This window comes from Cherax quadricarinatus, chromosome 82, assembly GCF_038502225.1.
Source record: "Cherax quadricarinatus isolate ZL_2023a chromosome 82, ASM3850222v1, whole genome shotgun sequence".
Lineage (NCBI taxonomy): Eukaryota > Metazoa > Arthropoda > Malacostraca > Decapoda > Parastacidae > Cherax > Cherax quadricarinatus.
Window position 1 is genome coordinate 19,891,768 of NC_091373.1, and position 22,820 is coordinate 19,914,587.

Below are 22,820 nucleotides of genomic sequence, written 5' to 3' on the forward strand. Positions count from 1 at the left end.
AGGTTGTTACTGACCTCTGGAAAGTAGTCTGTACAGAGCTGTGCTCATGATCATGGATGGTACCCATGCTTCACTAAGCTGTCTTCACTCTGTGGGGAGATCCGTACTTTAAGGTATCGTCGCCACCAGCCTTCGTCGATGGTCAGTCATCAATCTTGTAGAATGTACAAGTGCATAAGTGTCTCAATCTTCAACTTGTCGGTTTTTCAAACCATTCATCACAGAAAAAATCCTTGTTTGACTATAAAAGCTGTTTGGATTATCCTTGGCTGGAAAGAGTGTGTACACTGACCTCTGGAAGTAGTCTGTACAGAGCTGTGCTACATGATCATGGATGGTACCCATGCCCTTCACTAAGCTGTTCTTCACCTCTGTGGTGCTGATGATCTCGTATCTCTTAAGGTAGTGCTGTGCTACTGCCACCAGCGCTTCCTTGGGCCATGGCTGGAACCAGTCAATGGTACAACCACTGATCAGCCCAGGAAACCTCATTGCGCGACTCCTGAACTTTTCCCCGACCTGAGGATGTTAGAGGTCATCATCAGATGGAATACCATGCTATCACACACCTCCATGAACATGTAAATTTATTAAATTTTTAATATTAAATTAATTGTTAAAATTCATTATCTGTTAAAAATTTTAAATCGGCATATTGTACATGCATATTCTACTTTGTGGAAAAAGGCACTTATATACACTTCAGGATATTTATTACTGGAAACGTTTCGCCACGATTGGCTTCTTCAGTCCTGATACAGAGATAGCTAAGAGCGAGTATACATAGCGGCAGGAGTCAGGTGGTAAGCTGCGAGAGGGTAGTAGTAGCAGTAATAGTGGCAGTAGTTAAAATGGTGGTAATAGTAGTAGTAGTAGAAGCAGTGGTACTAGTGGTAGTAGTGGTATTATTAATAGTTGTAGCAGCAGCAGTGGTACCACTTGTAGTGGTAGTAGTAGTAATGGTACTAGTAATAGTAGTAGTAGTAGTAATAACAGCAGCAGTGGTACTAGTAGTAGTAATAGTAGTAGTAGTAGTAGTAGTTGCCGTAGTAGCAGTAGTAGTGGTAGTAGTAGTAATAATAGTACTAGTAGAAGTAGTATAATTGTGGTGAAAGCTTACAGAATTTCCAGTCCACAGTTCCTCGAGGAAGAATGCACATACATCATACATTCATTCAGTTTGCTACACTTCCCCCTGCACTTCATACGTGATTACAGGAAACGTGCCACACACATCTTTAACAAAACTAACACTAATCCAGTTGAAGGAAAGCCTCCCAGTTACATCGTTTTACTGGTTAGCGACGTTGTAACTAAAGTCTAAAAAATCTTCACAGAAAACATGTTAAAATATCTACCAGCTCTTCAAATACTGTTAAAAGCCTAGTGAAGAAAAAACAAGAATGATGCTGGGACTAGCGCAGGAGTATATACAGTACCATGTGGGGGATGTGACAAAATGTATGTGGGGAAAACAGCGAGATCTCTGGATATTAGGATCAAGGAACACAGAGCACCTGCAACAGTGATGACTGCAGAAATGCGTGTGCTCAACACACACACCTCTCATGCTGGACACCTCATGAAATTCAGTGGAGTTAGGTTAGTCATTAAGGAAGAAGATTTACAACAGCGAAAGTATATAAAGGCTGCACTAATTACTTTCAGTAACACTATCCAACAAAAATCAGGAAGTTACACTGTATCCAAATTGCTGATCAAAAGGATATTACCCATTCTGGAGACTGCTTTAACATGATGTTAACAAGTCCTTCTCTAACCCAACCCATCTTACTACTATCTACTACCACCTTCTCGTACCTTATCCCCTGACTCCTGCCACTATATATACTTGTTCTTGGATATTTCTGTATTAGGACTGAAGAAGCCACTCGTGGTGTAACATTTCCTTTAATAAATGTTCTGAACTGTACATAAGTGTCTTATTCCACATCTTGTCAGTATCACCAGACCATTTTCATATTCTATCTGTTTTATTACATTTTATTTACTACGTACAAAAGAGTCATTTTATATTCTCTTTTAAATATTAACACATCATCAGATAATATTTGTCTAATAAAACTAAAAGTATGAACTAGAGAATGAACTGCACTATATGATATATGACCAGAGGTGTACAGTAAACCTTGATTACCTGGGGATTGAAGGATATTTGAAGGATAGCAAATAGGCATTTATAGCCTTTTAAGAATCCTTGTAGTTGAACATATAAAAATATAACCAAACTTGTGCTGACTTTTGCACAGTGTCATGAGTAAGTTTCCTTGATTACTTCTCTCTCCACTTATGCTTTAAGAATAAAAGAAAGAAGGAGCACTGCAGCAGGCCTACTGGCCCACGGTAAACAGGTTCCCCTCAAACCCACCCACACCCATTCATGTACTTGTCAAACCTATTTTCAAGTTACACAAGATTTTAGCTTCAGTGACGCTCAGAAGTTTGTTCCATAACCCATTCCTGTCTTCGTTAGATAGTTTGGCACGTTATTTACATCCCCTTTATTTATTCCTGTTTTCCGGAGGTATCCTGACATTTTTTGACGCTTTAACTCCTTGTGCTATAACCTATTTATTTTCCACATACACACACACACGCATACCTCTATCTTCAATCATTTTAAAGTCTTAGACAACTCAACAATGGCCCCCCTCAAAAGAGACTGTCAATGCTATCACCATAAATATGAAATATGATCAATTTTCAATAAAGAATTCTTGTAACATCAAATTTACAGTAAGCTTCTAATAGAAGTACAGTACTGGAAAATTACCAGTGGCTACAACATCAGCACATGCGAGTGATCAGTTTTGATACTTAAGGAGTGGCGGAGGAACTGAATAAGGATTTGAAAAATACAAGTGAGAGTAAGAAATGTAAGAACAGATGTTGCAACTATTTAAAGAGTGGCAGGTATGAATGAGGGAGAGAGGAGGTCAAGGCCAGGTGAAGCAGACACAGAGGAGCACAGACTGACGAAAGACAGAGGCTCACTCACCGGTGAAAAGCAAAGAACAACGTGAAGGTTCTGTCTTGTGCGTGTAAGGAAAAAGTCCATGACGTTCTCTGGAGTGGGAGGCCGTCGTGGATGTTCTCTCTTCATGACTGGAATCAACTCACTCACAATCTCACTTTGTTCATCTCTGTTGAACAGGTTGCTCACCATGCCTGAGGGTCACCAAATTTAAATGTTTAATTTCATCATCAGCAAATTTAGGTCATATTGAAACTCTATTTAGGGCAAGCAAGAACAAGTTTTGTGTGCAAGCTAAGTTTCCAGAGGCTTTACTTCACTCTCATCATTCTTAAACATCACGAAAACTTGCCTGGTAAACTGTACAGTATCAATTACTTTTCACATTTAAACTTAACTACAATGATTTTTCATTATTTCTATTAACTATCACTTGACCTTTTCGCTTTAATAGATTACTATATGAGTACGCTATGCAATACATAATTATATTCAGTAGCATCGTTTGGCCTTGAGCTGAATTATGTCAATCCATATGTTCTCAAACCTTTATCATTTTGAATACACAGGTGAATGTTTTGATATTAAGGGAGAGACTGTGATGAGTGACAAGGATTTAGGTATGAAAAGGATGTAGATGTATATCATAAGGGTTCTGGTCTAGTGAGAAAAAGGCAATATGTTTGGTGACAGTTACAAGTCAATATGGGAATCATGATGATAAATTAGACACATGTGCAACTCTTGGGTATCTTTATTGAGGAAACGTTTCGCCACACAGTGGCTTCATCAGTCCATACAAAGGAGAATCTTGAAGAACAGTAGGAGAATGAGGTAATCAGTCCCTCAACCTTGAGTCGATGTGGTCAGTCCATCAATCTTGAATAGAATACGGCATACGTGCTGAGAAGGAATCATGTCCTGTAACATGTTTTAGCGATGTTGTAACAATGATATGAAGGAATAACAGCTGAAGGTTATTAGGGTTATTAACTGACACTGCACTAAAACGGTAGAACTACTTAAAATATAATATAAACGAAAACATGAAAAAAGGTACCTACAACCAGTAGGCAGAAGCACGCCACCTCTGGAGTAGATATCTGAGTATACCTGGAGGGTGTTCCGGGGGTCAACGCCCCCGCGGCTCGGTTCAAAACTGGCCTCGCGGTGGATCAGGATCTGATCAACCAGGCTGTTATTGCTTATCGTACTTATGTGTGCCGTGAAAATTCTCTGTACATTCTCCAGGTCAGCAATTTCACATGTCTTGAAGGGGACAGTTAGTGTACTGCAGTATTCCAGCCTAGAGAGAACAAGCGATTTGAAGAGAATCATCATGGGCTTGGCGTCTCTAGTTTTGAAGGTTCTCATTGTCCATCTTATCATTTTCTAGCAGATGAGGTAGATACATTGTTGTGGTCTTTGAAGGCGAGATCATCTGACATTATCACTCTCAGGTCCTTCACATTAGTTTTTCGCTCTATTGTGTGGTTAGAATTTGTTATGTACCCTGATACAGTTTTAATTTTTTCAAGTTTTCCATATATGAGTAGCTGAAATTTCTCTTCATTGAAGTTCATGTTGTTTTCTGCGGTATATTTAAAGATTTGGTTGATGTCCATTTGGAGTCTTGCGGTGTCTTCGACGAAGGACACTGTCATGGCAGCTCCGGTGTCATCCGCTTACATCTCTGTCTATGTCAGATATGAAGATGAGCAACAGGATGGGAACGAGGACTGTGCCTTGTGGAACAGCAGCTTTTCAATGTAGCCGCCTCGGACTTTACTCTATTTACTATTACTCTTTGTGTTCTATTTGTTAGGAAGTTATAGATCCATCTACCAACTTTTCCTGCTATTTCTTTATCGCTCATTATGTGAGCTATTACCCCGTGGTCACACTTGTCGAAGGCTTTCGCAGTCTCTGTATACTACATCCGTATTTTGTTTATCCTCTACAGCATCCAGGACCTTATCATAGTGGTCCAGTAGCTGGTACAGGCAGGAGCGACCTGCTCTAAACCCGTGTTGCCCTGGGTTGTGTAACTGTTGGATATGTAGGTGGTTGGCTATCTTGCTTCTTAGAACCCTTTCAAAGATTTTTTGAAATTGGTTGTTAGCGCTGTCGGTCTGTAGTTCTTTGCAATTGCTTTACTGCCATCTTTGTAGAGTGGGGCTATGTCTGTTGTTTCTAGTGGCTGTGGGATTACCCCTCTGTCCATGCTCCCTCTCCATAGAAGGCTGAAGGCAGGTGACAGGGGCTTTTTGCAGATCTTGATGAACACGGAGTTCCACGAGTCCGGACCTGGGGCAGAGTGCGTTGGTATGTCATTAATTGACTTTCCGAAGTCTTGTGGTGTTAGGATAATATCAGAGATTTTTGAAATGACCAAATTTTGGGTCTTGGTCATAAAAAATTCATTCGGACTGCCGACCCTTAGTCTAGTTAACGGCTCACTGAACACTGAGTCAGTCGTATTGGGACTTTAGTATATCTCTCAATTCTTTGCTATGATATGTGTAGGTCCCATTTCGTGTAAGCAGGGGTCCAATACTGGATGTTGTTTGCCCATATATTTGGCATAAAAGAAGAAGTATTTTGGGTTTCTTTCAGTATCAGTGATGGCTTTAAGTTCTTCCTGAGATTCTTATTTCCTGTAAGATTCTTTAAGCTTAAGTTCGATATTTGCTATTTTTCTGACCAGAGCCTCCCTTCATATTTCAGATATACTGGCCCCTCTCAGCAGCTCTGTGATTCTTCGCCTTCATCTGTATAGGGAGCGCCTCTGTCTTTCTAATTTACAGCTTCTCTTTCTTTTTCTTAATCGAATGTGCCCTGAACAGACATCAAGTGCCACACAGTTATTTTTTTTCAGACAAAGGTTCGGATCCATGTTGTTTAAGATATTTTCCCAGCTTGTTTCATTTAGGACATGGTTGACTTATTCCCATGGTGTGTTTTTGTTACTGAAATTGAAGTTTTTTGAAAGCACCCTCATAACTGATCACATTCTGCTGGTCAGGAGCCCTGCGCATACATGTCTGTACCTCTATGATGTTGTGATCTGAGAATATTGTTTTTGATATGGTAATACTACGTATCAGATCGTCGTTGTTAGTGAAGATGAGGTCCAGCATATTTTCTAGTCTTGTAGGCTCTAATATTTGCTGGTTTAAGGTGAATTTGGTGCAGAGATTTAATAGCCTAGAGAGAACAAGTGATTTAAAGAGAATCATCATTGGATTTTCATCCCTAGTTTTGATGGTTCTCTTTATCTATTCTACCATTTTCTTAGCAGATATGATAGAAACATTGTTTTGATTTTAGAAAGTGAGCTTTTCTGACATTATTTCTCCTAAATTCTTCACTTTTTCTTCGCTCTGTGTGGCTACAATTTGTTTTATACTCCGACCCTGTTTATATTTCCTTAAGTTTCCATCAAGGAGTAATTGAAACTTATCCTCATTGAAATTCGTTTTGTTTTCTGAGGCCCATTTGAAGACTTGGCGAACATCCACTTCGAGATTTACAGTCTCCTTATTGGATGACACTATCGTGCAAGTTCTGGTGTCGTCCGCAAAGGAAGACACAGTGCTGAACCCTGTGGAATAGAGCCACCAGATGAACACGATGGATTTTGCCGCTGGGGACAACACCGACTACACTACTTTTTAATACGTGACAAATCCGCAAGCATCAGAATGCCCTCCTAAGCTCTGCAGTTCCAAGTGATAAAGAAAGATGCTGAAAAATGTGAAAAACTCATACAAAGAAAATGGTGGGTGACGGGGGAGAAAGAACTCCTCCCCCCCCCCAAAAAAAAATATCACTATATCCAAGTATTTATTGTATACAAAACTAACAAAAGGGGTTCGGTAAGTTGTATCTGAGAGGGTTTGGGCTTAAAAGGGTACTATTAAAAGATAAAATGTGGAAGGAGAAGAGGAGGTATAACTGAATAAATTTAACAATTATATGGATTAGAATAAAGGTGAAATGTAAGAATTGGGATATAGTAATAGTTTATGCACCTAGTAAAGGTGTATAGATGAGAGAGAGAGAGAGAGAGAGAGAGAGAGAGAGAGAGAGAGAGAGAGAGAGAGAGAGAGAGAGAGAGAGAACAGCAAGACATCCTATTGGGGCAAGTGATCCACAAGGAAGCGTGCTGGGACCATTGTTGTGGAATGTCTACTTCAATGACCTTCATCTCATCCCAGAATCCCATGCATATGCAGATGAGTGTACACTGACATTCACTTATCCAAGAGAAGAAATGCCAGCTGCTCTAAGCTGCATCAATCACCAGTTAAGAGCTATATCAGCTTGGGGAAATATATGGCAAGTAAAATTTGCACCTGAGAAAACACAAATGATGATCTCTAGGCACCATGATGGTAATGCCGGTGCAGTAGTAAGAATGAATGGGAGGGTGTTGGCACCTGGGGAAGAAGTTGATATAATTGGGGTGAAATTTGACTCCAAACTGATCATGAAGAACCATGCTGTAAATCTTGCAAACAAGGCAGTCAGGAAGCTTACAGCACTTCGCCGTATCTCGCATCTGCTTGACAGTAGGGGTTGCAAGATTTTGTACGAGGCACAAGCACTCTCACACCTTGAGTATGCTCCACTTTCTTGGTTTGCCTCCTCCCCCTCTCATTTTCGACTGCTTGACAGAGTAAAGAACAGAGCAAGACGTCTCATCTCTCGCCCGGACCCATCCTGGATAGTTCTGTCATTTCAGCAGAGCCTTCAACACAGGAGGGATGTGTATGGCCTTACTGTTATGTACAAGGCCATTATTGTCAAAGTACCACACTTGGATCCACTTCGGGGACAACGTGAAGCAAGCTTCAGTACCACAAGACGGGCAGAAAGCAGCAACTTCACTCTGGCTGTACCCTTCTCCAAAACATCACTTCATCTGAGATCATATATACCCAGGATGACTCGAGTATGGAACACATTCGTACAGCATTATGATGTCAACGAGATAAAGTCAGTTGATCAAATGAAAATGCTGGCCCACAGATGGCTCCAACTTCATCCTGTTCCCTACTTGTATGTCTCATAACAATAAAAATGCTTTCAAATGAGCTGATATAGGTAACAGCTCTTAGCTTGTAAATAAAGTTAGGAATCCTTAACCTGTAAATAACTTGACAATAAAGCTAGGGATCCTTAACCTAACCTTGTCAAACCCTGTGTAAAAAAAAAAATTAACCAAACGAAAAAATAATTGTTGTCCAAGAGACAAATGCTAAGGAAGAAAAAGCTATGAATTAGCAGATATAACGTTGATGGGTAACTTCAAGATATGCATGCTTTTAAAGAGACGATAGATATATCAGATGATGATTTAATGATAACTACAGTGAGAGGAAGAGGTTGACTGGGTATGATGAGAATGTCATTATTAGGTATGAGAGAAGTTAATAAATAAAAATAAGAGATAGAGTAAAGATTTATGCAATTACTCGAAGAACGATGGGCTAGAGAGAGTATAAGTACAGAGGAGAAAGCCGAAGAGGAAGAATCATGCAGAAGATTCAAGAAAGAAATATTAGAGTGCAACAGTAGTTCATGGGTATGAAGGACGAGTACGGGATGTAATAAGAGCAATTAGTGGGATGATCAGGTAAAGAGGATGGTATTGGGGAAAAATGTTATCAAATGAGTAGTTTTCATAATACAGAAGTGATATATGGATGGCGCAGTACTGTACATATAGAGTAAAAGAGGCGTAATAAAAGAGACCCAGTAAAATACTGGGATAGGTGTTATAAACAAATAATGATGAACATAAGAAAAAGTTTTGGAGTGTGATTAATAAGCTGAGATAGCCTAGGGAATAAATGAATTTAATAGTTAAAAACAAAAGAGGAATGTTATTAAATAGGGAAGTGGAAGTATTGGGAAGATAGAGGAATATTCTGAGGAGTTGTTGAATATTGATGAAGAAAAAGGGGCGGTGATTTCCTGCATTGGGCAGTGATTTACCTGCCACATGTAAGTGTGGGGAAGTGTGTGTCACTGGGAAGAATGAAAGGTGATAAAGCAGCTGGGATAGAAGGGATTATGACAAAACTGATAAAAGCCGGTGGGAACATAGTGTCAGAGTGGTTGGTGAACTGATTCAGAATATCCATGAAAGGGGGAAAAGGGTCCTGGGGATTGGAAGAGAACATGTATAGTTCTTACGTAAATGGGGAAAAGAGGATAAACAAAGATTGTAAGAATTATTGAGGAATAAGTCTGTTGTATATACCAACCATGTAAAATGCATGCTAGGATTAAAGAATTAAAGGCAAGATAGAGAGTAAATTGAAGATAAACAAATAAGTTTAAGGCAGGGTAGAGGATGTATAAACTAAGTGTTTGGATTGAAGAAAATAAGTAAACAATACTTAGATAAACGTAAGGAACTTTTTGTGAATTCATCGTCTCCGAAAAGACATAGGAGAGAAATGTGACAGATGTTGCAAATATAATGAATAGATGGTAGAGTGTGAAGAGCAGTGAAGAGTTTGTATGTGGGTAGTGAGGCTCAGGTGAGGATATGTAGGAGATATGGGGACTAGTTTCTGTTAAAAATTGACCTTGGACAGGGATGTGCGATGTCCCCCTAGTTGTCTAACATATTTAGAAATGGGGTTGCAAAATAAGCTAAGTCCCGGGTGTTGGAGAGGGATGTGGGGATTAAAAGATAATTAAGACTTTGAAGACTTTGAAAAGGCAATAAATGACATGCCCATGCACTCTGTCACAGGCCTAGACTCGTGGAACTCCGTGTTCATCAAGAACTGCAAGACTCCCCTGTCACGGCCCTTCAGCATTCTATGGAGAGGTAGCGTGGACACAGGGGTCATCCCACACTCACTAAAAACAACAGACATAGCCCCACTCTACATAGGTGACAGTAAAGCAATTGCAAAGAATTACAGACCGATAGCACTAACATCCCTTATCATAAAAATCTTTGAGAATGTTCTAAGAAGCAAGATAGCCAACTACCTACATACCCAACAGTTACACAACCCAGGACAACACGGGTTTAGAGCAGGTCGCTCCTGCCTGTACCAGCTACTGGACCACTATGACAAGGTCATGGATGCTATAGAGGATAAACCAAATGTAGAGATAGTATACCCAAACTTCGAAAAGTGTGACCAGGGTGTAATAGAGCACAAAATGCGTGATAAAGGAATAACAGGAAAAGTTGATAGATGGATTTATAACTTCCTGACAAATAGAACACAAAGCAATAGTAAACAGAGTAAAGTCCGAGGCATCTACGGTGAAAGCTCTGTTCCACAAGGCACAGTACTCGCCCCCATCCTATTCCTCATCTTCATATCTGACAGACAGAAACGTAAACCATAGCTCCGTATCTTCTTTTGCGGATGACACACGAATTACCAAGATAGTGTCTTCCATCGAAGACACCGCATGACTCCAAGCGGACATCAAGCAAATCTTCAAATGAGCCACACGAAACAATATGAAGTTCGAGACACTTATGCAGCATATGGGAATCTTTACTGAAGAAAAGCTTCGCCACACAGTGGCTTCATCAGTCCAATACAAAGCAGAAACGTGTAAAGAGTGAAGAAGTTTGAGGTGATCAGTCCTTCAGCCTGGAATCGATGTGTTCAGTGCATCACTCTTGCAGAAAGTACAGCATAGGGCCAGAGAAGTGCTGTAATCAGGTGGGACCCTCCACTAGTGTAAGTAGGTCTTCGTCCAAAGGTTGAACAAGTGTTGAAGAATTCTTTGTATCAAGATCCCATGATGTTGCAGTGTTAAACTTACTTACACTAGTGGATAGTTCCACTGTGATCCCGCCTCCACCTGCTTCGACTGACCTGACTACAATATAAAAACCTCTTATCTGGCTCTATGCTGTACTTTCTATGAGAATGATGGACTAAACTCATCGATTCCAGACTGAGGGACTGATTGCCTCAAACTCCTCCACTCTTTACAGCTGTCTGCTTTGCAGTGGAGTGATGAAGCCACTGTGTAGCGAAGCGTTTTTTCAATAAAGATTCCCATATGTTGCATAAGTGTCTCAATCTTCAACTTGTCGGTTTTCAAAACCATTTATCACATCTGTAAGACACTGCAACATGATGGGATCTTGATACAAAGAATTCTTCAGCACTTGTCCAACCTTTGGACGAAGACCTACTTACACTAGTGGATGGTCCCACTATGATCCCACCTCCTCCTGCTTCGACTCACCTGAGGATTTACTATGTATCGGCGGGAGAAGACGTGGGCGAAGGTCGATGTACTAAATAAGACAACTAGAGGAAAACGACGTTTATATAATACTTAGATATCTTGATTGCAGATAAAAATACCCAAAACTGATACCTAAAAGTGTAACATGTGTTGTATTCATCAGTCAACTAGTATGGGTCATTCACCTGAGGACAGAACGTTATTGAGGTATTCTAGGAAGGCTTCCTCCTTGACTTCCTGGTCAGTGAAGATGAAGGTGGTTCCCTTGCCTTGGATCCCGCACGTCCGATACAGTACCTTCAGGTCTTCTAATAAGTTGGCTGTATTGTAAGATCTAAGAGATAAATATAAGTTACTAATAAGAACATGAAATAATTTGTCGTTAAGCTTACATTATTAATTTTCTTCTTAATTGCTCAATATGCACAATATTCCATGTTTATCTCAATATAATAAATCTACAAGTGTTTCTTAGAGGCACATTAACATAATTCAATTTACATTATTTCTATTTCTTGTATTTCATAATTTTTTATTTAAGAACATAAGAAAGGAGGAACACTGCAACAGGCCTACTGGCCCATACTACGGAAGTGCTTGACTCTGGTGACGGTTTCTTGTTTCAAGGAATTAGAACTACCATTCACTTCCGCAGGTCAAATTGGTTTACCTCCCCTTTGCCTGGCAGAGTATGACCCCTACAAGTTTAGAGCTTTCCCATGATTATTATAATAATTATTATTATTGCTGCTGCATTCGTCAGAATACATACCGTGTGAGGGCAATCTGGAAGGTCTTGTAGCCAGCGATGAATGAGGCCAACTTGGTGAGCGACTGCTTGCCAGAGCCGCCAACACCAACCAACAAGGCATTTCCTCCTGGGTTGCGTATGATGCGGGAGATCTGTGCAGTAAGTACCCGACAAGACTTTAGTGCCACAAATAGGGAGAAACACTGAGTGATGTTAAATGCGTTTTCTTCTTTGGGTCTCCCTGAACTGGTGAAAAAAATGGATGTTGTAAAAAAAAATGTGTACGTCAAAGGTCATTAGGACGAACTGGAAAAAAAAAATACCTTAGAAAAATAGGTAAGACGACAGGAAGAAAGGCCGGACGAAAGGTAAAAAAGTGATCCACACAGACATATCTAAGGCAAAGGCATCATACACACACACACATACACACACACATACCAGGATCCTGCAGGAGAAAGCACGATTAAGGGACATGCCGGCATACAGGAAGGTGTATCTCGACCGCGACAGAATACAAGAAGAAAGGCAGAAACTGAGAGAGATGGTACAAAGGCGAAAGGAGGAAAGAGAGGGGATGGAGAAGACAGACAGGAGATCACAGACCCAGGAATAAGATCAAATACAGCCTCCCTCACAACTTCCTATAGAAGCCTCCCAACCAGGTCAACCCCAGTGCAACCAAACACTCTAAATTAAAACACCCATGCCACATCCAATGCCCCCACCCACTACATTACAAACTCCACCCCCACAGCAACAACCCATAGTTCCTTACCAGGTCTCCCACTTCCCCAACCCCAATATACCTCCCAGACCACAGTCTTAGAAAAGAAGTTGAAGGTGTGGTATACAAATGCAGATGGAATAACAAACAAGTATGAGGAGTGGCACAAAAGAATCAAAGAGACTTCCCCAGACATAATAGCACTCACAGAAACAAAACTCACCAGAATAATAACAGATTCAATCTTTCCATCCGGATATCAAATCCTCAGGAAAGACAGAGGGAGGAGAGGGGGAGGAGGAGTTGCACTGCTCATTAAAAACCAGTGGGGTTTTGAGAAAATGGAAGGAATGGATGGCACGGGCGAAAGGGACTACTTAGTAGAAACAATCCAGTCTGAGGGACATAAGGTGATAATTGCAGTAATGTACAACCCACCACAGAACTGCAGGAGGCCAAGAGAAGAATATGATGAGAGCAACAGAGCAATGATCGACACACTAGCCGAGGTGGCCAGGAGAGCACACATGGGGGGAGCAAAGTTACTAGTTATGGGTGATTTCAATCACAAGGGGATTGACTGGGAAAACCTGGAGCCCCATGGGGGTCCCGAAACATGGAGAGCCAAGATGATGGATGTGGTACTGGAAAACCTCATGCATCAACATGTTAGAGACACTACCAGAGAGAGAGGAGAGGATGAACCAGCAAGGCTGGACCTTGTATTCACCATGAGTAGTTCGGACATCGATGGTATCATGTATGAAAGGCCCCTGGGAGCTAGTGATCATGTGGTTCTGTGCTTCGACTACATAGTTGAGCTCCAAGTGGAGAGAGTAGCAGGAATAGGCTGGGAAAAACCAAACTACAAAAGGGGGAACTACTCAGGCATGAGGAACTTCCTTCAAGACATTCAGTGGGAGAGGGAACTGACAGGAAAACCAGTACAAGAAATGATGGACTATGTAGCAACAAAATGCAAGGAGGCAGAGGAGAGGTTTGTTCCCAAGGGAAACAGAAATAATGGGAAGAACAGAACGAGACCTTGGTTCACCCAAAGGTGTAGGGAGGCAAAAACTAGGTGTACTAGAGAATGGAAAAGGTACAGAAGACAGAGAACTCAGGAAAATAAAGAAATCAGCCGAAGAGCCAGAAACGAATATGCACAGATAAGAAGGGAGGCTCAGAGACAATATGAAAATGACATAGCATCAAAAGTAAAGACTGACCCGAAGCTGTTGTACAGCCACATCAGGAGGAAAACAACAGTCAAGGACCAGGTAATCAGACTGAGGAAGGGTGATGGGGAATTCACAAGAAACGACCGAGAGGTTTGTCAGGAGCTCAACACAAGATTTAAAGAGGTATTTACAGTGGAAACCAGTAGGACTCCAAGAAATCAGAACAGGGGGGCACACCAGCAAGTGCTGGATGAGGTACATATAACCAAGGAGGAGGTGAAGAAGTTGCTATGCGAACTTGACACCTCAAAGGCGGTGGGACCAGACAACATCTCTCCATGGGTCCTTAAAGAGGGAGCAGAGATATTGTGTGAGCCATTAACAAAGATCTTCAACACATCATTTGAAACTGGGCAACTCCCTGAGGTATGGAAAATGGCAAATGTAGTCCCAATTTTTAAAAAGGGAGACAGACATGAGGCACTAAACTACAGACCTGTATCACTAACGTGTATAGTATGCAAGGTCATGGAGAAGATCATCAGGAGGAGAGTGGTGGGGCACCTGGAAAGAAACAAGTGTATAATTGACAACCAGCACGGTTTCAGGGAAGGAAAATCCTGTGTCACAAACCTACTAGAGTTTTATGACAAGGTGACAGAAGTAAGACAAGAGAGAGAGGGGTGGATCGACTGCATATTTTTGGACTGCAAGAAGGCCTTCGACACAGTTCCTCACAAGAGGTTACTGCAAAAGCTAGAGGATCAGGCACACATAACAGGAAAGGCACTGCAATGGGTCAGAGAATATCTGACAGGGAGGCAACAACGAGTCATGGTACGCGACAAGGTGTCAGAGTGGGCGCCTGTGACAAGCGGGGTCCCACAGGGGTCAGTCCTAGGACCTGTGTTGTTCTTGGTATATGTGAACGACATAACGGAAGGGATAGACTCAGAAGTGTCCTTGTTTGCAGATGATGCGAAGTTAATGAGAAGAATCAAATCGGATGAGGATCAAGCAGGACTACAAAGAGACCTGGACAGGCTACAAGCCTGGTCCAGCAACTGGCTCCTTGAATTTAACCCTGCCAAATGCAAAGTCATGAAGATTGGGGAAGGGCAAAGAAGACCGCAGACACAATATAGTTTAGATGGCCAAAGACTGCAAACCTCACTCAAGGAAAAAGATCTGGGGGTGAGTATAACACCGAGCATATCTCCTGAGGTGCACATCAATCAGATAACTGCTGCAGCATACGGGCGCCTGGCAAACCTACGGATAGCGTTCCGATACCTCAGTAAGGATTCGTTTAAGACTCTGTATACCATTTACGTCAGGCCCCAGTTTGGAATCCACACCTAGTCAAGCACGTCAAGAAATTAAAGTGCAAAGGTTTGCAACAAGACTAGTCCCAGAGCTACGAGGATTATCCTACGAAGAAAGGTTGAGGGAAATCGGCCTGACGACACTGGAGGACAGGAGGGTCAGGGGAGACATGATAACGACATATAAAATACTGCGCGGAATAGACAAGGTGGACAAAGACGGGATGTTCAAGAGAAGGGACACAGACACAAGAGGTCACAATTGGAAGTTGAAGACTCAGATGAATCAAAGGGATGTTAGGAAGTATTTCTTCAGTCATAGAGTAGTCAGGCCGTGGAATAGCCTAGAAAGTGACGTAGTGAAGGCAGGAACCATACATAGTTTTAAGGCGAGGTATGATAGAGCTCATGGGGCAGGGAGAGAGAGGACCTAGTAGCAATCAGCGAAGAGGCGGGGCCAGGAGCTGTGACTCGACCCCTGCAACCACAAATAGGTGAGTACACACACTCACACACACACACACTCACGCACACACACACACACACACACACACACTCACACACACACACACAAACACACACACACACAAACACACACACACACACACACACACGCACACTCACACATTACACACACACACATACACACACACACACACACACACACACACACACACACACACACACACACACACTCACACATTACCCACACACACATACACACACACACACACACACACACACATACACACAAAACACACACACAAAACACACATTACCCACACACACATACACACACACACACACACACACGCACACACGCACGCGCACACACACACACACACACACACACACACACACACACACACACACACACACACACACACACACACACACACACACACACACACACACACACACACACTCGATCGAAGACCAGGCAGAACTACAAAGGGATCTGGACAGGCTGCAGACCTGGTCCAGCAATTGGCTCCTGGAGTTCAATCCCACCAAGTGCAAAGTCATGAAGATTGGGGAAGGGCAAAGAAGGCCGCAGACGGAGTACAGTCTAGGGGGTCAGAGACTACAAACCTCACTCAAGGAAAAAGATCTTGGGGTGAGTATAACACCAGGCACATCTCCTGAAGCGCACATCAACCAAATAACTGCTGCAGCATATGGGCGCCTAGCAAACCTCAGAACAGCATTCCGACATCTTAATAAGGAATCATTCAGGACCCTGTACACCGTGTACGTTAGGCCCATATTGGAGTATGCGGCACCAGTTTGGAACCCACACCTAGCCAAGCACGTGAAGAAACTAGAGAAAGTGCAAAGGTTTGCAACAAGACTAGTCCCAGAGCTAAGAGGTATGTCCTACGAGGAGAGGTTAAGGGAAATCAACCTGACGACACTGGAGGACAGGAGAGATAGGGGGGACATGATAACGACATACAAAATACTGAGAGGAATTGACAAGGTGGACAAAGACAGGATGTTCCAGAGATTGGACACAGTAACAAGGGGACACAGTTGGAAGCTGAAGACACAGACGAATCACAGGGATGTTAGGAAGTATTTCTTCAGCCACAGAGTAGTCAGTAAGTGGAATAGTTTGGGAAGCGATGTAGTGGAGGCAGGATCCATACATAGCTTTAAGCAGAGGTATGATAAAGCTCACGGCTCAGGGAGAGTGACCTAGTAGCGATCAGTGAAGAGGCGGGGCCAGGAGCTCGGACGCGACCCCCGCAACCTCAACTAGGTGAGTACAACTAGGTGAGTACACTCACTCACACACACACACACACACACACATACAACACACACACACACACACACACACACACACACACACACTCACACTCACACATTACACACACACACACACACTCACACACACTCACACACACACACACACCTAAAGTCACAAGAAAGGGAAGGTGTCATAACATATACACAAATATAAAGTAAAAGCCATAAGGAAGAGGGAGATAAGAGACCACCACACGCACATGTAAGCTTGCTAAAATAAAAAAAATTGAAATCCCTATATAAGACTCACTCTGATGAGGTGAATCATAGCATCTGTGAAGAAGACGAGATCCATACCAGCGCCGCGAACCATCTCGTTGTACTGAGAAAGAAACATCTGAAGACGGTCCTCGAGCGTGCTGAAGGAAGGTATGGGTTCGTACACTTTTGGCATTTCCATATCCAGGTCCTCTCCTTCATCCCCAGTTGGTTCTGGAGCATCCCTACAGCCAGGTGGATGATACATGTGTAGTAATATTAACTAATACTGTGTGATACAGTTTATCACAATATATTTAGTATACAAGAATACAACAGTTCAATATTCATTACTTTTATATATATTTAGTACTTGTATGGGAAGTGAGAAGCACACAGAATCTGTACTTGAAAGTAAGGAAGAAACAGAAATAAAAGGAAACATTGAAAAGAAGTCATAATTCAAAAAAAATCTAAAATGTGGATTTATGAAAGTTTAGCTTCAGAAAATCACTCGACAAGGAAAGAATGATCAAGCAAAAGTAAACTGCAGAAAGTAAGAATTAAGAAGTTACAAGAATAAAGGCATAAAGACAAAAGATAAAGACATACTGACAAATAATAATGAAATAATGATCAGAATATAATGAAACAAGACTTGGCAAAACATAGGATAGTAAAACAAGGAGAAATATATGACTATTATTACAGATTAGACAAAAAAAGATTTTGTAAATAACCACAAGGTGATAGACACAGCAATAAATATCTTTGGCTGAATAGAAAAATAAAAATGAATTAAAAAGTATGTGAACTATTTACGATGAAATGTACTGTCTTTAAGACATTAAATTCATTTGCAGGAAGCTTGTGCTGTTCAATAAACTCTCCTTTTGGGGTAAAATCTAAAAATACTTTCCTTATTTTCTATGTAAAAAAATCTGTTTACACAAAAATCCCAATGTAGCATCCATGTTCCCAGACTCACCTGAGGAAGTCGACGAAGAAGTGTGTGGTAGTAATGTTCTTTGTAAACTTTGGCCCGAGCTCTTGCTGTGCTAGAGTCACTAGAGCATCCTCGAACCAGCGTACATCTTTCACCGACGTGAACCTGCCAGAAGGCACATCAACATCTGTCAGTGAATATCAAAATGGTATACACTACCGATTACGAAACTGAATTCTTCTTCAGGCTGAGGGACTGACAACCTCAAATCTCGATCTTCAAGGGGGATGGACTGATTACATCGTCTTCACATCTCTACTGCTCCAGCCTACTTTCTGCACTTGACTAAAGAAGCCTATTGTGTAGGCGAAACGTTTCAGAATAAAGATGCCTAAATGTTGTCTGTGTCTTACTTACCAACACTTGTCAGTACTGACTGACCACGACCACCCTCCCTCATGTCAACACTGACCCACCATCAACATTATCCAACATTATCATGGCCACCTACCTGTCAGATATGACCCTGCAGCACTCATGACGCCAGAGGGATAGAAGGGTTTCAGAGGAGGTGACTACGTTGGCAGCAGCGCCCAGCATTCCTTGCCAGATGCGTGAAAGATCCCGCAAATTGAATACGTAATGGAACTTGGCTGGTGTAGGGAGAAGTTTGTTCTGTAAGAATGGGACACATGAACTGAATTTATGCTTCTAACACAAGAAGAATATGTGATGTTTGGAGGTGTTAGATATTGGTTATTTATAACCTTGCAAAAGTCATCAATAGTCTCGTTGTCAAAGGCTGATGCTTAGCTTACATATTTTTACTGTTTTTGTAAAATTATTGTTATGCCTTGTTCATGTGATCTGGAACAGACGATGATGCTATATTAAGTATTATGTATCATTGGAGTTAATATTCAAAGAAATGAGTTACGTTACAAATAAATTAACAATTGTTAAGAAATAATATTAACTAAATATTGGACCGTGAAAGGAGGGAAGGGGCTGGTTACCTTGAATGTGGTAAGGACTAAACATATCAGGTCTTCAATCAATAAATCAATCAATCAATCAAGTTTATACTCTATAAAGATTACAATGCGGGGTTTACATATTATAGGATATTGTGTGGCTTACATATTATAAAATACTAATTACAGAGAGGGCCACTATCACACCTAGCATGACTAGGCATTTCGAGCAGACTAAGATTAATTCAAAACTGTACATATTGGTACAGATTATGGAGCATATTGGTATTAAGGCTAAGTAATTGCATGACAGTTCGTAAATTTAACAGTGGGAATGGTTTTGTTTTGGTACGATACATAGTTTCTATTGAAGCTCCTATATTGGAGTATCACAGGCAAACTTCATTACCTTGGTATGGGCCCACAGCTTCCTCGTCAAGGGTACCAACTTTTCAACCATGTCCCGTACTTCCTGGTTGAAGCCACGCTTACTACTGAAGTGGCCACGAGCTATCACCCCGAAGATCTTATTGATGGATCCCTCAGAAGGTATTGTTGAATTGAAGATACAGAAGTGGCGTTTCAAGCGAGAGGGAATATCGTTGCGTCCTCCACCTGCATCCATCGAATATTCACTCGGCATTATAATTGAAGCAATTACTTAAAAGTCAAATTATACGTACTAACAGAGATACTGGTGAACGTACAGAATGGTGAAATTTGTTACTAGTATATATATATTTTTTGCACTGTTGTATTATTTTCTAGAGGCATAAAATTCTCAGAAGAACATCACTGAGATGTTAAAAATTTTGAGTGATCCTAAACCACATTCTAGAGTGTCCATTATGAGTGCTCACCTGGGTGACCCATGGCTGCCAAATATTGCAGGTCTACAATGTAAGTGAAGTCCCCAGGTTTCTCCAGACTGTAGAACCCACCCATCTCCATCGCTTGACGTACTATTTCGTTCGTGGGCTACAAAAGTAAAATTATTATCCACTTTCTGAAGACTGAAGTAAAGAGCAAGAGTCATATTCATAATGTCAAACTGCCGAAGTTGTTCTGGAAAACTTTCAAATCATTACATTACTGTCTTCTTTCCAACAACATCTGCCACAGTCAATACGATGTAATATTTATTAGGTGTCTTCGAAAGTCACTTTATTACAATTATATTATATTAAAAAAAGCACAACACATAGATGCTAGGCCTAAACATGAACTTTCTCAAGTGATGACAGCCTCTAAAACAATAATGTTCCCGTTGCAGAAATGCAGTCCTACAGTCACACTCCTCTCCAGGAAAATTGCAGCACGAGAGATGGAAACCCATGGAGCAGTCTCCAATAAAAGTTTAAAACTGTATTATTTCACCGACTAGCAGCTTATAACTAACTTTATATTCACATATTTATTATCGACTGCTGAAAATAATGAACCTAAAACAAAACTCATCCTGTACATGCCCACATACAAACCAAAGCAGACGTCTTTTTGACTTGTGGTTTCTGAGGCTCACCTGGTCGCCCCAGTCATTGATGTGTGGCATGTTGAGGTCATCCACGAACACTGTCATTTTTTTTCCTGCAGGAGGACCAAAGGTGCTGCCCATCCGCTTGTCTACATAGCTTTCCATGGTTCTCTGAGAAATATACACCAGCTCAAAGAGTGCTAATGATTAATACATCATGTACTATATATATATATATATATATATATATATATATATATATATATATATATATATATATATATATATATATATATATATATATATATATATATATATATCGCGCCGAATAGGTAAAACTTGCGATATAGGCCTAAATAGCAACGCTCTTCTTGCCGAATAAGGCAAGAGAAAATTTGTGTATGCAACAATTTCGCAAAAATAATTCTGAACCTAACTAAAAAAAAATATATTTCATTGTGTTTACTTATTATTAAATTACTGTAAACTTATCTAAAATATATTTAGTTGGATTAGGCTAAATTAAATTGCGCTTGTTATAATAAGCTTAGGTAAGTTTTCTAAGGTTCTTTTGGTACAAAATTATTAATTTTTACATTAACATAAATGAAAAAGAGAAAGTTTTATGAGTACTCTGGTGAGTATTAATGTCACGTCCAGGCTGGAGCGTTTTTATTTTGAGAATGTGATTAAGATCACCACTGCGTTTTAGATGCCCCAGAGGACTCTCTCGACCTTCCTGTTCCATCCTTTAACAGCCTTTTGACCTATCTATGTGAGTTTCCCTCAACATAGTATGATAGCGAATCAATACATGGAAAATCTGGAAATGCGATTTCCTTTTATTAACGTTTCTCCGGTGTCCTTGTTCCTGTGTGATGACAAACTCTTCATAACTAGTAGACAATTTGACTTTTCTTCACTCAGCACAAGGACAAACAGGTTTGAGGTCTATATTGACTTCACGGTCAATGAAGAAGTCAACTGCACTCTCCTTTTCTGATGTTCTCCTCAGTTAATCTGACCCTGAACCTCGTTTTGACGTTCTTCACAAATTTAACTACCAACATGAACTTCTCCACTTATACTCAAAAGACTAAACATGGCCTGATCATCGGCTTCTTCGTACGTAGTTTGTGGTAATCAGTCTCTCAGTTCAGCCTGGGTGGATGATAATAAGGCTAAAGGAAAGTTACTCATGCTAAGATACTGATTAACTTTCAATGAGGCTGAAAGATTTCTCTCATAAAGACTGAGGACTAATTACTTCACACTACTTTTCACTTTGTCTACTATCTCCTGGACTGTGAAACCTGGTGAAACTGGTGAAACCTGCTGCACACTCGAAACTTTTCTTTAGCCACCGGTGGTCTGGTGGCTAAAGCTCCCGCTTCACACACGGAGGGCCCGGGTTCGATTCCCGGCGGGTGGAAACATTTCGACACGTTTCCTTACACCTGTTGTCCTGTTCACCTAGCAGCAAATAGGTACCTGGGTGTTAGTCGACTGGTGTGGGTCGCATCCTGGGGGACAAGATTGAGGACCCCAATGGAAATAAGTTAGACAGTCCTCAATGACGCACTGACTTTCTTGGGTTATCCTGGGTGGCTAACCCTCCGGGGTTAAAAATCCGAACGAAATCTCTCTCTCTCTTACTAGTAATGCATTTATGTTTTGTTCATACCGTCCAGAGATCTTTCACACATTTCTGAACACCAATAGAATGGACGACTGAACTAACGCTTGTGTTTCACACTGAGACTCCCACAACGAGGAAGTACGAATCCTTGCCATGGATTCTACAGTACTGCTGAGCTTACCGAAAACTTCTAGATCGGGTTTTTCACTTAAGTATGGAGAAGCACTGCAGTAGTCCTACTAGCCCATGCTAGGCAGGTTCTTCACAGATCCAACTCTTCTCACTCACATATCAGTTAAACCTAATTTTAAACCTAATTTTAAAGTTGCCCAAGGTAGCTTCTACACACCTAAACAAACTCTTCACCTCACTACACATCTTAAATATACCTGAAGATCCACTGTGCGGGCGAAACATTGTTGTCGTTACTGCTCAAGAATTGTTTTTAGCAAAAATAAGGATATATTCTCAATGTTATTTAAATATTCTCAAATTTCATACAGTAAATGTGAAGAATTAATAATAACCATCCTAGATAAACACGCGTT

At 41.0% G+C, this 22,820-nt stretch overlaps 1 protein-coding gene across 1 annotated transcript in view; it reads right to left on the reverse strand.

Moving 5' to 3' along the window:
• Positions 1-22,820, reverse strand: part of Dhc1 (Dynein heavy chain 1) — a 313,825-nt gene that overhangs the window by 100,996 nt on the left and 190,009 nt on the right. The window contains exons 44-53 of the mRNA XM_070102646.1: positions 20,682-20,804; positions 20,020-20,137; positions 19,569-19,774; positions 18,697-18,860; positions 18,228-18,350; positions 17,292-17,484; positions 12,018-12,148; positions 11,431-11,579; positions 3,020-3,189; positions 293-519 (exon numbers count right to left, since the gene is read on the reverse strand). Coding sequence (XP_069958747.1) covers positions 293-519; positions 3,020-3,189; positions 11,431-11,579; positions 12,018-12,148; positions 17,292-17,484; positions 18,228-18,350; positions 18,697-18,860; positions 19,569-19,774; positions 20,020-20,137; positions 20,682-20,804 — 1,604 coding nt within the window. The remainder of the gene's footprint in view (positions 1-292; positions 520-3,019; positions 3,190-11,430; positions 11,580-12,017; positions 12,149-17,291; positions 17,485-18,227; positions 18,351-18,696; positions 18,861-19,568; positions 19,775-20,019; positions 20,138-20,681; positions 20,805-22,820) is intronic.